Source organism: Lipophrys pholis, assembly GCF_963383615.2.
Source record: "Lipophrys pholis genome assembly, chromosome: 8".
NCBI lineage: Eukaryota > Metazoa > Chordata > Actinopteri > Blenniiformes > Blenniidae > Lipophrys > Lipophrys pholis.
Genome location: NC_137630.1, coordinates 9,675,114 through 9,688,392, shown reverse-complemented (window position 1 = coordinate 9,688,392; position 13,279 = coordinate 9,675,114). Strand labels below are relative to the sequence as shown.

The 13,279-nt window shown below is 40.8% G+C and overlaps 1 protein-coding gene across 2 annotated transcripts in view; it reads left to right on the top strand.

The window, feature by feature from the left end:
- The window catches only part of ptpn11b (protein tyrosine phosphatase non-receptor type 11b), a 48,635-nt gene extending 38,032 nt beyond the window's left edge, over positions 1-10,603 (top strand). For both annotated transcript variants that reach the window (XM_080470102.1, XM_080470101.1), the window contains exons 11-16: positions 2,665-2,819; positions 3,907-3,974; positions 4,050-4,201; positions 5,147-5,247; positions 5,349-5,467; positions 7,740-10,603. In XM_080470102.1, coding sequence (XP_080326228.1) covers positions 2,665-2,819; positions 3,907-3,974; positions 4,050-4,201; positions 5,147-5,247; positions 5,349-5,436 — 564 coding nt within the window. In that variant the 3' untranslated portion in view covers positions 5,437-5,467; positions 7,740-10,603. The remainder of the gene's footprint in view (positions 1-2,664; positions 2,820-3,906; positions 3,975-4,049; positions 4,202-5,146; positions 5,248-5,348; positions 5,468-7,739) is intronic.
- Positions 10,604-13,279: the final 2,676 nt, after the last annotated feature.

The following is a 13,279-nucleotide window of genomic DNA, read 5'->3' as shown; positions in this document are numbered from 1 at the left end:
ATGCGCACTCGAGCTGTAATTAAAAAAAAAAAAAAGCAGGTTTCCACCAACACAACATAAAACTATTTCACACTAAATATTAAGACTAATAAGCGTGCAAGAATCAGCACCTGATTAATTCTTTGTAAAAGCTCTTGCTTTGATCATCGCAGCCTGTGAGTATGAATTATGATATGAAGAACGAGGAAGCACGGAGGGAGTTCAGTCAAATTTTAAAGGAGTCAATTTCAATCGTATGCATTGTGTGAAGATGCAATTACAATATCTGATGTGCATAAAAATGACAAACTATTTATAAAAAGACAACAGAAAAGAAATTAATCAAGGAAATAGTTTATAGTTTATTCTGTTTGAAAAATGAGTTGGAAGACGTCGAGTTGCCCCGTAAGTAATACAAAATATAGGGAGCCAATATACAATGTATAACACTATATCACTATACGTCCCATTATAATTATAGATTGTTATATGAATCACATATATACATACAGTGGGGCAAAAAAGTATTTAGTCAGCCACCGATTGTGCAAGTTCTCCCACTTAAAATGATGACAGAGGTCTGTAATTTTCATCATAGGTACACTTCAACTGTGAGAGACAGAATGTGAAAAAAAAATCCAGGAATTCACATTGTAGGAATTTTAAGGAATTTATTTGTAAATTATGGTGGAAAATAAGTATTTGGTCAATAACAAAAATTCAACTCAATACTTTGGAATATAACCTTTGTTGGCAATAACAGAGGTCAAACGATTACTATAGGTCTTTACCAGGTTTGCACACACAGTAGCTGGTATTTTGGCCCATTCCTCCATGCAGATCTTCTCGAGAGCAGTGATGTTTTGGGGCTGTCGCCGAGCAACACGGACTTTCAACTCCCTCCACAGATTTTCTATGGGGTTGAGGTCTGGAGACTGGCTAGGCCACTCCAGGACTTTCAAATGCTTCTTACGGAGCCACTCCTTCGTTGCCCGGGCGGTGTGTTTGGGATCATTGTCATGCTGGAAGACCCAGCCACGTTTCATCTTCAAAGCTCTCACTGATGGAAGGAGGTTTTGGCTCAAAATCTCACGATACATGGCCCCATTCATTCTTTCCTTAACACGGATCAGTCGTCCTGTCCCCTTAGCAGAAAAACAGCCCCAAAGCATGATGTTTCCACCCCCATGCTTCACAGTAGGTATGGTGTTCTTGGGATGCAACTCAGTATTCTTCTTCCTCCAAACACGACGAGTTGTGTTTATACCAAAAAGTTCTATTTTGGTTTCATCTGACCACATGACATTCTCCCAATCCTCTGCTGTATCATCCATGTGCTCTCTGGCAAACTTCAGACGGGCCTGGACATGCACTGGCTTAAGCAGGGGGACACGTCTGGCACTGCAGGATTTGATTCCCTGTCGGCGTAGTGTGTTACTGATGGTAACCTTTGTTACTTTGGTCCCAGCTCTCTGCAGGTCATTCACCAGGTCCCCCCGTGTGGTTCTGGGATTTTTGCTCACCGTTCTCATGATCATTTTGACCCCACGGGATGAGATCTTGCGTGGAGCCCCAGATCGAGGGAGATTATCAGTGGTCTTGTATGTCTTCCATTTTCTGATAATTGCTCCCACAGTTGATTTTTTCACACCAAGCTGCTTGCCTATTGTAGATTCACTCTTCCCAGTCTGGTGCAGGTCTACAATTCTTTTCCTGGTGTCCTTCGACAGCACTTTGGTCTTGGCCATAGTGGAGTTTGGAGTCTGACTGTTTGAGGTTGTGGACAGGTGTCTTTTATACAGATAACCAGTTCAAACAGGAGCCATTAATACAGGTAACGAGTGGAGGACAGAAGAGCTTCTTAAAGAAGAAGTTACAGGTCTGTGAGAGCCAGAGATCTTTCTTGTTTGAAGTGACCAAATACTTATTTTCCACCATAATTTACAAATAAATTCCTTAAAAATCCTACAATGTGAATTCCTGGATTTTTTTTTCACATTCTGTCTCTCACAGTTGAAGTGTACCTATGATGAAAATTACAGACCTCTGTCATCATTTTAAGTGGGAGAACTTGCACAATCGGTGGCTGACTAAATACTTTTTTGCCTCACTGTACATAGACGCATATCATCAACATATATACATCTATAAACCCACTGATTAGCCAACCTCCTTTTCCATACTTTTGGACACAATTAAATAGTGTAAATCAAAAAAGAAAACAGGTCTATTCCGGTTGGTAACATCCTTTTTCTATGGGTTCAGTGGCAGTTTATCGGGTTATCTCAATCTCAGAGGGTCAGAGATCCAGTCAGTCTCTCGGAAAAACAGGAGATTGAAGGAAACGGGACTTAGTGTTTATGTTCCTGCAGGTTCACTGAGTCAGAGGGCTCCAATTCAACTTGTCATAACTCAATGACGGAGATTTGTTCTGATCACAAAAAAATAGCCACCTGAATTTGCTGCATCGAACTGTTGGAGCGACATATTGGGGTTACCACCACTCTACAAAGCTTCTTTGTGTGAGGTTAAGATTGGGGATTCCACCCGGTGGGGTGAAACGTAGTTTTGTTAACTGACTTTGTACAGCTAGTCTGCAACAGAACAATAAGGAAGTAGTACCAGCTAGTACACAACACTACTGTGAGTGTATATTTTAATGCTGAAGTTTTTTTCCTGCTGTAGAAGGAGCCATTGAGGTACATCTGGCACTATCAGTACCTGAGCTGGCCCGATCACGGAGTACCCAACGAGCCCGGCGGGGTCCTCTGGTTTCTCGAGGAGGTCAACCGCACCCAAAGTACCATTCCAGACACTGGACCCATCGTCGTCCACTGCAGGTAAAACTAAGAAGAAGAAACTTATTATGAAGTGGATAAAATCATGTTTGCATCAAAGCACCTCACTTTCAGGCACATTTCGCTCTGATAGCAGATCTTTCTAGACATTCTAAACAGAAACACTTCAAGAAATACACATTTAAGAAGGGAATCTTGAAATTATGCTTGGATTCAACTGAATAATGGCCAAAGTATTTGTGTTTCAGCTCTCAGAAAAGAAACGGAGAGAGGAAACTATAGTAGCTTCAGAACTCGGCACACATTGAATGTTGTTCTATTGTTTTGTTCTAAATTTCTAAGTCCCAGTTTTTTCTTATATTTTCCCATCTGAACTAAATGTTCACAGGTTAAGTTAAAAGGAGACATTTTATGCCCAATAAACTTTTATATTAAAATTACCTGTGTCATAGCGTGCATCAAATATTTTGTCATGTGGCCACTTGGGTGCGCTGTTATTACAGTTCTTTGATCATCTAATTGAGAATATGATTTCATCAAATGACACTAACTGTAACAACTTTACACCACAGTTGACCAACTTATTTAAGTTTTGATGAAGAGGAAGAGAATCTCTCTGCCACTTTCAGAGAAAAGTTTTCATAAGAACCAACGCGGTTGCTTTTGATTTAACTTTACATTCATGAATTCACTTAAAACGCTCAGAAGAATCTCCACTTTAGAGAGCAAATATAATTCAGTTTGACTTAGTTGGTCCCAGATTTGTTTCATGTTGAGGTGTTCCGGTTGTGGTGTGTCATTTATTTATTTATTTATTTTTTTTAACTTTAAGGAAATCAGTCACGTAAACCTGCTGGAATAGATTGTGTCATCACAACATGTCTTTCATCACACCCGCCCACACATGTACTGCAAACATGATGGACAGAGCAATCTGACTTATTCCAAGTACTGATAAAGATCATCCTCAAATAAAACTATGTGCACTTTATACGAGACTCGCGTCGAACCGTGAGAATTCTGTGAATGTCGCTAAAAGGATTCTGAATGTGAAGATGGATGTGGTTTTAATGCCTGATTTCTTCAGATGTTTTTGTGATTTGGCCCTTCCTCTTTGTTCTCGCTGCAGTGCCGGCATTGGTAGAACCGGCACCATCATCGTCATTGACATCCTCATCGATATAATTAATCGGCAAGGTAGGAGACCTTCACACGAAGCCGCGTGGCGTTAATGGTTCTTCAAGTCCAATCATCTGGACACGTGTCTTTCAGGTCTGGACTGTGATATTGACATCCCGAAGACCATCCAGAGGGTACGGCAGCAGAGATCGGGCATGGTGCAGACGGAGGCCCAGTACAAGTTCATCTACATGGCGGTGCAGCAGTACATAGACACAGCCCAGAAGAGGCTGGAGGAGGAGCAGGTACTCAATACTACACAGAAAGAGGCCAAAAGGAAAAATACAAAGTGGGAAAAAACCCTGCAACATTGCTACAGTATGAGTTTGTACTGACTGTATAAAGCAGGGATGTCAAACATAAGAAAACCAGCCCACAAGAGGCTCCAACCTGGCCAAACCACCAAGCAAATTGCAAAAACTTCAAAGATTTCTTAGGAGTAGTGAACACAACACAACACTGGAGACTCGAGCTGAGATATCGGTGATGCCCTGAAAGATCACAAACTAGCCTCAGGGTGGGTTTGTAAAAAAACATGCATAATGCAACAGCTTTAGGAGAGGGTTTCTTTTGGACATTTCACTGTATTTTGCACCAGAACGCGGCTTTATGTTGAGATCGTAGTCAATTTCTCTAGTAACTGCTTGGTTTTCATTTTTCATCACCTATACTCTGCGTCACAACAAAAAAAAACTTTTAAAGTTTACATTTGAAGGTTATTATGGTACTGTTTTACCAGTCCGGCCCAGTCGAGGTGAAATTGGGCTGCATGTGGCCCCTGAACTAGAATGTGTTGGATACTAATGGTTCGAAGTGAGATTCAGGAGGTCTCTACGAGGAAATGGGAATAACACGCCCACAATTATGATAAAAAGTACTACAAAACCCAGGATCTTTCCATCTGTGTGTCCACATGAAAGAGGTGAAGTTTGCAGGCTTCAAGCAGTGACAGACAGAGCTGCATGCTACCATTATATTAACAAAACAATACGAGCAGCTCATCCAAGCAAAGGCAACACAGCCACAACAGCCAAAAGATGCAAAAGAGGCTGGGAACAAAAGTCACTGACTGCTAATATGAAAATTAGTGGGATCACAGCACAATGGTAGAAGTGGATGTATTTCAGTTACCATCATCTTGATTTAAGAAAACCTTGTTTAAAAAAATGCTTTCCTTTGACAATTTTCAGCGGAATAAATTGAAGGAGCGAGAATATTCCAATATCAAATATCCCCAGATGACCAACTCCAGGTCCAAACCCAACATGGCCTCTTCACGCTCGTCTTCTGTGTAAGTAAACTAGGACGGCATCACATGGTTTCACTGATGAAACGGCAGAAAACAGATCGAAAATGTCTAATTTTATGTTTTGTTTTTTGTTTTTCTTTCAGAATGACAAATGACGATTCATCGAGCGTGTACGAGAACATAAACTTTAAAACCCCTCAGACGTCTTTTAGCAGCAACACCAGGAGGTAAAACCAGTGGCTGTGGACCTCCACGTCTCTCTGTAAGTGAAAGAATCTGCTTTTTTTTTTGTCATTCAAGTTATTCACATGACTCAAGTCTTTTGCTGTCTGTGGACAATGGTGGAGGGACAAAGAAAGCCAGAGTGTTTCTGGCGCTAAATGTTCAATTCCATTAGTGCTTCATGTGGCTTTAGTCGGAGAAACTGAAAACTGAATTTTCCACTGTTTCTCCACTGATAGCGGGTTCTTCACTTGCTTCTCGTGTATGCCGAAGAGTAATGTTCCCTTTTTATTTCCAGGTTTCAAATTATGCGGTGGGCTAGAATCAGCTGAGTTAGCTATGAAGAAAAAAAAAAAAAAACAACAAATGATTCCATTTAGGTTTAAATTAAAACCAACTTTTTAGTTCTTCTCTTGTGGCTTCTCATGAAGTACAGAAGTGTGAAAGTGAATGAATCACAGCTTTGCTTTTGGGGTCATCGCCCTTAAATTATGAGGTGAATGGCGCTTTAATTACCAGTCAATGTATTTAAAATGTCCATTCAATTAATTCTGTGAGAAAATCATTATATTCTGACATTTTAAAGCGGCTTTAATCTCTCTAAAATCGCACTGACACATGTCAATCCAATTTATCGACTCCGCTGTCTTGAATATAGTTTTATTAGAGCTGGTTTTCTATCTGTCACGCATTTCAGTCCCATAACTTCAACAAACTTTGCCACCGGAAGGATTTTATCTCCTGAAAACGGTTCAATCTGCGGAGGTCCCACTGTAGACTGCTTCATATTTCATATAAATCACATCAATGTTCCAAAACTGTGAGCGGAGCTGCTGTCACTCTTATTTAGTCTCTGAGATATGGAGGCTAGTAAAAAAAAAGTGGTCACGATCTCCAAAAACAGGCGCTGCTCGAAATGCCAAGTTTAAGTTCAAGAGGACTTTCGTTTTGAATTATTCATGCCTGGTGCTTGAAAATGTCCCTCGTCCTATCACACTATTCAAAGTTGTTAACTTCACTCGGGATACGGGAGGCTCACGTTTACACTTAAAAGTAAAGCTTTCATACTTTCTGGCGGAGATGTAAAGAAATGTTGACGTATAATGTTGTATTATTAAGGCATTGAGAGCAACTTTGTGTATTTTGGAAAGAAAAAAAACATGTGAGGTTAATAATAAGACAAATTCTACCAGAAAAACAGCAGCTGTGTTTCTAGAAGTTGCACCAAATTTGTTGGTGGCCGCAGTTCATGGAGGTGGCAACACTTCACATTTGACTAAAAAGGTCTTGATGTACTAATTTATGCTGACACGCTAAAATATCAGACCACCATAAATGTCACAGATACAGAGATTTACTATAGAGCGGGCCTTTTGAATTAAAAACCCCCGAGTCATCAGCTGTCAACAAATGTCATTTATCGCTTAGAGATTAAGAAAAAGAACAATTGTAGCTCTTTAAAAATCCCGGATATCTGGCAATCGACTAAGATTTACTGCTCGGTGTAACAAACAGTGTGAGCTTCCTTCTTATTGTGTGAGAGGTGACAGTTTACACTTTTCTGATTTTCTGCTGAAGTAACTTTAATAGCCTCCAGTTTTTTTCTGCCTTTCAAGCTAAATAAATAATAAAAGGTGGGATATATAGTTATATAGCAACTTTTCCACCCCAAAGCGCTTTACACTGTTATTCCCATTCACCCACTGACACACATCAGTGGAGGCGACTGCTCTGGAAGGAGCTCAGTCCATCCACTGGGAACAGATTGGTGTTCAGAGTCTGGCTTCAGGGACTCGCGGGGACAGAGAGATGGGGATTTGAACTTGCAACCTTCCGATTGAGAGAGAACCGGCCTACCAACCGAGCCTCAGTATTCGCTCATTACATTCCAGCAAATTGCATCTTGTTAGAACCTCTACCCAGACAAAAATCTGAGGTTTTCTGCCAAATCTAGTTAAAGTATGAGATCTTTCCAAGCTGATTGAGGAGTCGTCTTTTCAGAATGTGCACCAGAGAGTCTCAACACAGATCTTTTAGCTCCTCTTTGCTGTTAGGAGGCATGAGGAAACAGTATTGTTGTGTTTCTTCCATAATGTTGCATAGAAGTGTCTCGTGAACTAGAAAGAATCCATCCCTCTGGGATCTGTGGGTTCTGTGCAGCAGGAAGATGAAAATGTGATATTGAAACATGCTTATAGAGTCAGAGCTGTCAGTTTGTGGCGCAAACACAGTTTGTAGCTGCATCAGATCACAATTCAAAGCGACTGCAGCCGTTAACGCCGCTCCTCCGTCTCTCTCTGCGTTTGATCCAGTGTCAGCGGAGGTGTCGCTTCGTCTCCGAGGGGAGTGGGGGTGGGGCGGCAGAGGGTCACCCTGGACCCCGGCCCAAGCCGCCATGCTGCACCTGCTGGAGCTGTGAGTGTCGGGGGGGAGGACTCCTGAGCAGGAGCCCCTCCAACTCCAACACCACCACCATGCTCCCCCCCTTTACCTCTCCAGCCTCTCTCTCTCTCTCTCTCGCTCTCTTACACAGCACAAGTGCCTTGTCACAGGATGTGTCTCTGCACTCGCCTCCCTCAAACCTGCTGTTATATCTTTCTACTTTCCTGGACAACAACAGTTTTTGAAGTAAACCCTGGAGTCTCTGCACGGGACCCGAGAAGAGTTCGCGGCTAAGCCGTCTGTCCGATCGAGTCCTTCATCCCCGCTCTGCCGTCATGTGAACTCGAACCTCAGAGTGTTTCTGCTCCGTCCCTCCAGCTGTGGCGGTTATTAACGTGGCTGCTGAGTGATGGCGAGGGCAGTTACATAACCTGCCACAGGATCCAGGGGGGCATGGGAAGGGCAAGCGAGCCCTCTCTGCGCCACATCCTCAAAAAGGATTTGCTATGAAAAAAAAAAAATGGACTGCTTTCATTTGATTCTTTCAAAGACGGGGCTGACGTGGAGAGAGTTTGTATGTGATTTCGCCTGCTGTTTCATGTGCAAATCAGCTCTTTGTTGAAAAATTAGACACTGTTTTTACTTTGGATGGACACAGCCGGGCCGCTCCTGTCTCTCATCTGACCTCCCTGCAACTCTTTTGAGTTTGTATTTGTCTTTCCTGTCCTTTCTAATATTATTTCATGGTGTTTTTGTCGATGCTGTTGGTATCATAATTGTGTAGCATATGAGATGTTTATTTAAATATATATTTATGAGAAGGTTCATGGTTTCTGCTTGAGGGCCCCCGTGAAATGACATCCGAGTGATGCTTGATTTCTGTAAATTTACAGGTTAAAATAGTTTCAAAGCGAAGAATTCATTGATATTTTTAGTAGCCAATCGCACTGAATGTGCATTACACACACCTTATCTCAGGCACACTGTTGGTATTGAAAGAGAAGTAGAGGAGAAAGGGTGGACATTTATTAACTATAAGTTTGTCATATTTATTTGGCACAGATGAAGACAGAACATATTAATGAGCCCTTTTATTTATGATCTTTAAACGCCTCGTCCAAATAACTGACTTTAATTCAGATTGATAGTACCATAAAGTGTGTCTTGGATCTTAAACGGGCTGCGGAGGATTCCTGCCGGAGCGTTTGGGAGCGGAGCTGGGCGTTCGCCCGGGTTTCGCCTGGCTGTCCTCGTTTATCAGCAGGTCTGATGTGCTTCAACATCTGTCAGTGGAGATCGTCACAAGGAGACGAGAGAGAAGGGGGCGATTACAGTGGGCCAGATGGCCATCTGCCCGAGATTGAAGAATAGATTTGTCTCTAAAAAGTAATTTAGAAGATGGCCATAATCCAGGCTTGATGATAGCGGGCCGGGCGAGCCCACGTCATTGATGTGATAAGGAAGACGGCGGAGCCGCGGCTCACTGAGCCCCTCAGTGCTGCCTGTCTGGCAGATTGCGGGTTTATTTTTAGCCCCCGGGATCGGCACCGAGGCGATCCCACTCCAGCACGGGCTCAGAAATGTCGGTGAAATCCGACCCAGCTCGTTTCGGGACTAATGACTTGATGATGGTCCTTCAGTAATGTCTCCGATGATCTGAAAGCACCAAAAGGAACTCTGGATGGTCGAGGGGGGATCGGGGTGGGTATGTGTTTTCAGATCGTTCATCATTCTCTGCCAGCAGAAGCTAAACCAGGTCAAGGACGTCCGTCTTGTTTTCTGCGCTGCTGCTAACTTGGGAAGTCCCGGCAGCTCGTGTTTCCCACATTTCATAACGTAGCCGAGCCCGGTCAGACTACACACACACACACACACACACACACACACACACACACACACACACACACACACACACACACACGAGCGATACTGCTCAGTCAATGCAACCAAATAAATTACAAATGGATCATAACTCTATTTAGATAAAGCTTGTCATTCAATACCGTTGGTTGCAGGTATTTCCTCTGTGAAGAGCACCGGTTCAGTCACATTTCATGTTTTAAGGTTAACGGCTCTTTATGAATGAAGTTTGTGAAAATAATTAGAACACTTGAACATGGAGCATGTTTGAGTCACCTTTTCTCCTTATTTCTTCCTGTCGTCTGATCCCATGAATGAGAAACGACGTGTGGATTAGTTTCCGATTTATTTTTGTTGTTTTTCACTTTGCCTCTTTGGGTCAAACTGTTTTTCGATGTGGTGAAACATCAGTACTTGAACGTGAGAAACTGCTGAACCTTTGGCCTCGGAGCTGTGTGGATGTGTGTCGGCTGTGGGAGGTTTTTGGTAGTGCACTAGTTTTCATTGTTTAAATTTTTATTCTTCTAATTGACTGTTTTGTTGTCTCTTGCATTTTGTATGGTTTCTGATTCTTTTTAAAGGTGTAACGTCGCCTGTATGCTGGAGGTCTGAGGTAGTAACACGGTATTTTCTTTCTACTCGTCCTCTTACATTTACTTGAACATGATGTGTTTTTTTTTTTTGTTTTGTTTTGATTGTTTTGATTCCTTGTTCCCACTCTTGGTTGCAGTCAGCCTGAAGTGAATAGTGGTATAATAAGTGCTCCCATGTTGTTCAGTGGAGCCTCTTCTGCCCCTCTTCCTGTTCCTCTTGCACTGGATCCACCCAGACGCCTTTTTTCGCTGTATATGCTGAAACCGCTGATGCAATGAGGTGCCAGAAATGGCATCAAAAGGGTTCTTTATTGTATAGTTTAATAAAAATCTATGATGGCACTCTGTCAGTTCTTATTTCTGTATGTTTGTGTTGAATGATCTTGTGTCAAAGGGAAGATGTCAGGAGACAGAATGAGTTTGTTCTAACATCATCAGCAGGGCTGGCAAACACTTTTTTTGTTGAGGGACCACATGCAGCTCAATTTCATCTCGCCTGGGCTGGACCGGTCAAATCATGTCATAATAACCTTTAGAATTAAACTTTTTATATTCTACTATGGCTTTGAGGCTGCGTCACCGATAACTCAGCTCGGGTCTCAATGTGGTGTCCACTAATCTTAAAATGTGGTAAAAATCAATACTTTCTTTGCGATTTTTACAATTTGCTCGATGCTTTGGTTGACTCGGAACCTCTTGCGGGCCATTTTTGGCCCACGGGCCTTACGTTTGGCAACCCTAGTATAAAGTATGTTAACTGTAAAAAGTAGATGTTAATTACGAAAATGAAATTTAGAGAAAAAAAAAAGATGATAGCTCACAGAAAAATGCTTCTTATTCAAAAATCAACCAGATACAAAAATGAAAACAATTTCTTGTCATTTACGATGCTTATGTATTTAATTGTACAAAAAAGTTGTTTTCTGCATTAATTACTTTGTAATATATTGTAAATGCAAAAGCCACATTTAAAATCTAGAAGCTGCAGCACCCATATGAAGTTCATAAAATGAATGCCAATTCCACAGAAGGTCTAAAAATTTGAAAAGTAAAATCAGTTGTATGATTTGTCACGATGGAATTATCACAAATGACCAGTAATGTTTCTCAATTAGTTCTTCTGAAGCTTTTCTCTCACTCACTTCCTGAATTCTGTCTTTATGTTTCTACATATGTGGGCGTGATCTCGGTAATGAGTTCAGAAGCTGCGTTTGTGTCTCCCACCTTATTCACTCCACTCATTGTGGAACAGTAAGTTTATATTGTCACTAAAGAGGAAGACAAAAACATTATTCCAGAAGAAACACCAGGATTTCTTTTTTTTTCTTATATTATGATAGAAGTAGCCTGAAGGGAATCAGCTTTATCAATCAGTCAATCAAATGTTATTTCTCAAGCACTTTTCATGCAAAAGTAATGCAGCACACAATAAAAACAAAGACAGTAACTCCTCCCCCGCAAGCCCAACAAGCACAAGGACTACATTTAATATGAAATCAGCAAAGAAAAGAATGAGAGGCGCTTTCTCTGTGTGCAGAGAGGAAACTTAGGAGCCAGAGGGTCAAAAGGTCAAAGCAACAAAGGCAAGACAACTGAACATCGAGGTACAAAATTAAGGCCTTTTTAAAGAAATTGTAAAAAGTTCTATTAAAAGATATATAATAAATAGATAAATTCAATAAATGGTATGTTAAAATATCGGTTAAGCTACTTGGAGTGAGTGAGAGAAATAATTACAGTACCTACAAGACGAAAGAATTAATGTTAATATATGTTAATTCAAGTTGGTTAAAAGCGGCTATTGGGTAAAATAGTAAATGCTTTGAAGAGAAAACATGTTTTCTAATGTTTCATGAAAGAAGAGCTTTGTACCTGTCATGCATTTTAAACATTTTGAAATCTGTAGATATGTCCATACATTAAGAAGCACTCATGATCACTTCTGCTATTATCTCCTCATTTTAACACATAAAGCCTTGGGAATAAACTCTTGTTTATTGAGATTTTGTCCGCAAGCAAGAAAACAAACTCATCATAATGAAAACGGAACAGTAGCAAAGAGGTGGGTGTGTTACTGACGGGTTCAAGTATTATAGGAATAGTAGATTTTGCTGGTGTCTGTACTTTGTTTCTCTATTCGCTCATATCTGTATTTTTCTACTTCCATTCTTCAAATTGCCTCATTCTTTGTCAGGAAGCTGCAGAAAGTGATAAATATCGAGAGTGGCATTGGACTCCACGCCATCACTACCACCGGGAAAAGAATTAAAACACTCAAAGAAGAAAACAACTGCTTTTCATATCAATAAAGTTAACAATTGACTGGCAGGCAGTAGTGGTAGAGCAGGGCTCTGGAGCCCCTCTGTTGGAGCTCCCTGTAGGTTTGGCAAAATTTTGCAGTAATAGATCAATTTATCGTATTTTTCTTTTATTTACACACTAGACTCATTTTCAAAATCACACTTAGATCTTAATATTTTTCAAAAATGGCAAAGGTAGCGTAAAACCCATGAAAAATGTGTAAACAACAAAAAAAAAATGGCTGAAAGGACAAAAAGGAAAAAAAATTGCTCAAATAAAATGTAAAACAAAATTACTAAAATAGCTTAAAAAAATTGAAACAGTTTCAATGTATAAAACTGTGTAAATTTCTAAAACGGCTTAAAAATTGCCAATGAAATTCAAACAAAAAAAAGAAACTTTAAAAAGTGTAACTCAGATACAAAAACGGTTGCAAATCACTTCAATGGAATGTTAGTCTGTTTTGTAGACATGTCAAAATAACATTTGATCTAACTTGATGCACCTTCAGTTCAGTGGTTAAACATATGTTGTGGCTCCGCATGAACCTTATTGGTGGAAACTGACAAAAAAGGGTTTTTTTTGGTCATAAAGTTGCAGACCTGCTCTGGAGGTTTGAGGACCAAGCTCGAACTCGTAGGCTGAAATCCCACCGTTCCCAGTGGGCAAGTCAGTTTATTAAGAATATGATCAGTCAAATGCAGAGGAGCCATTTC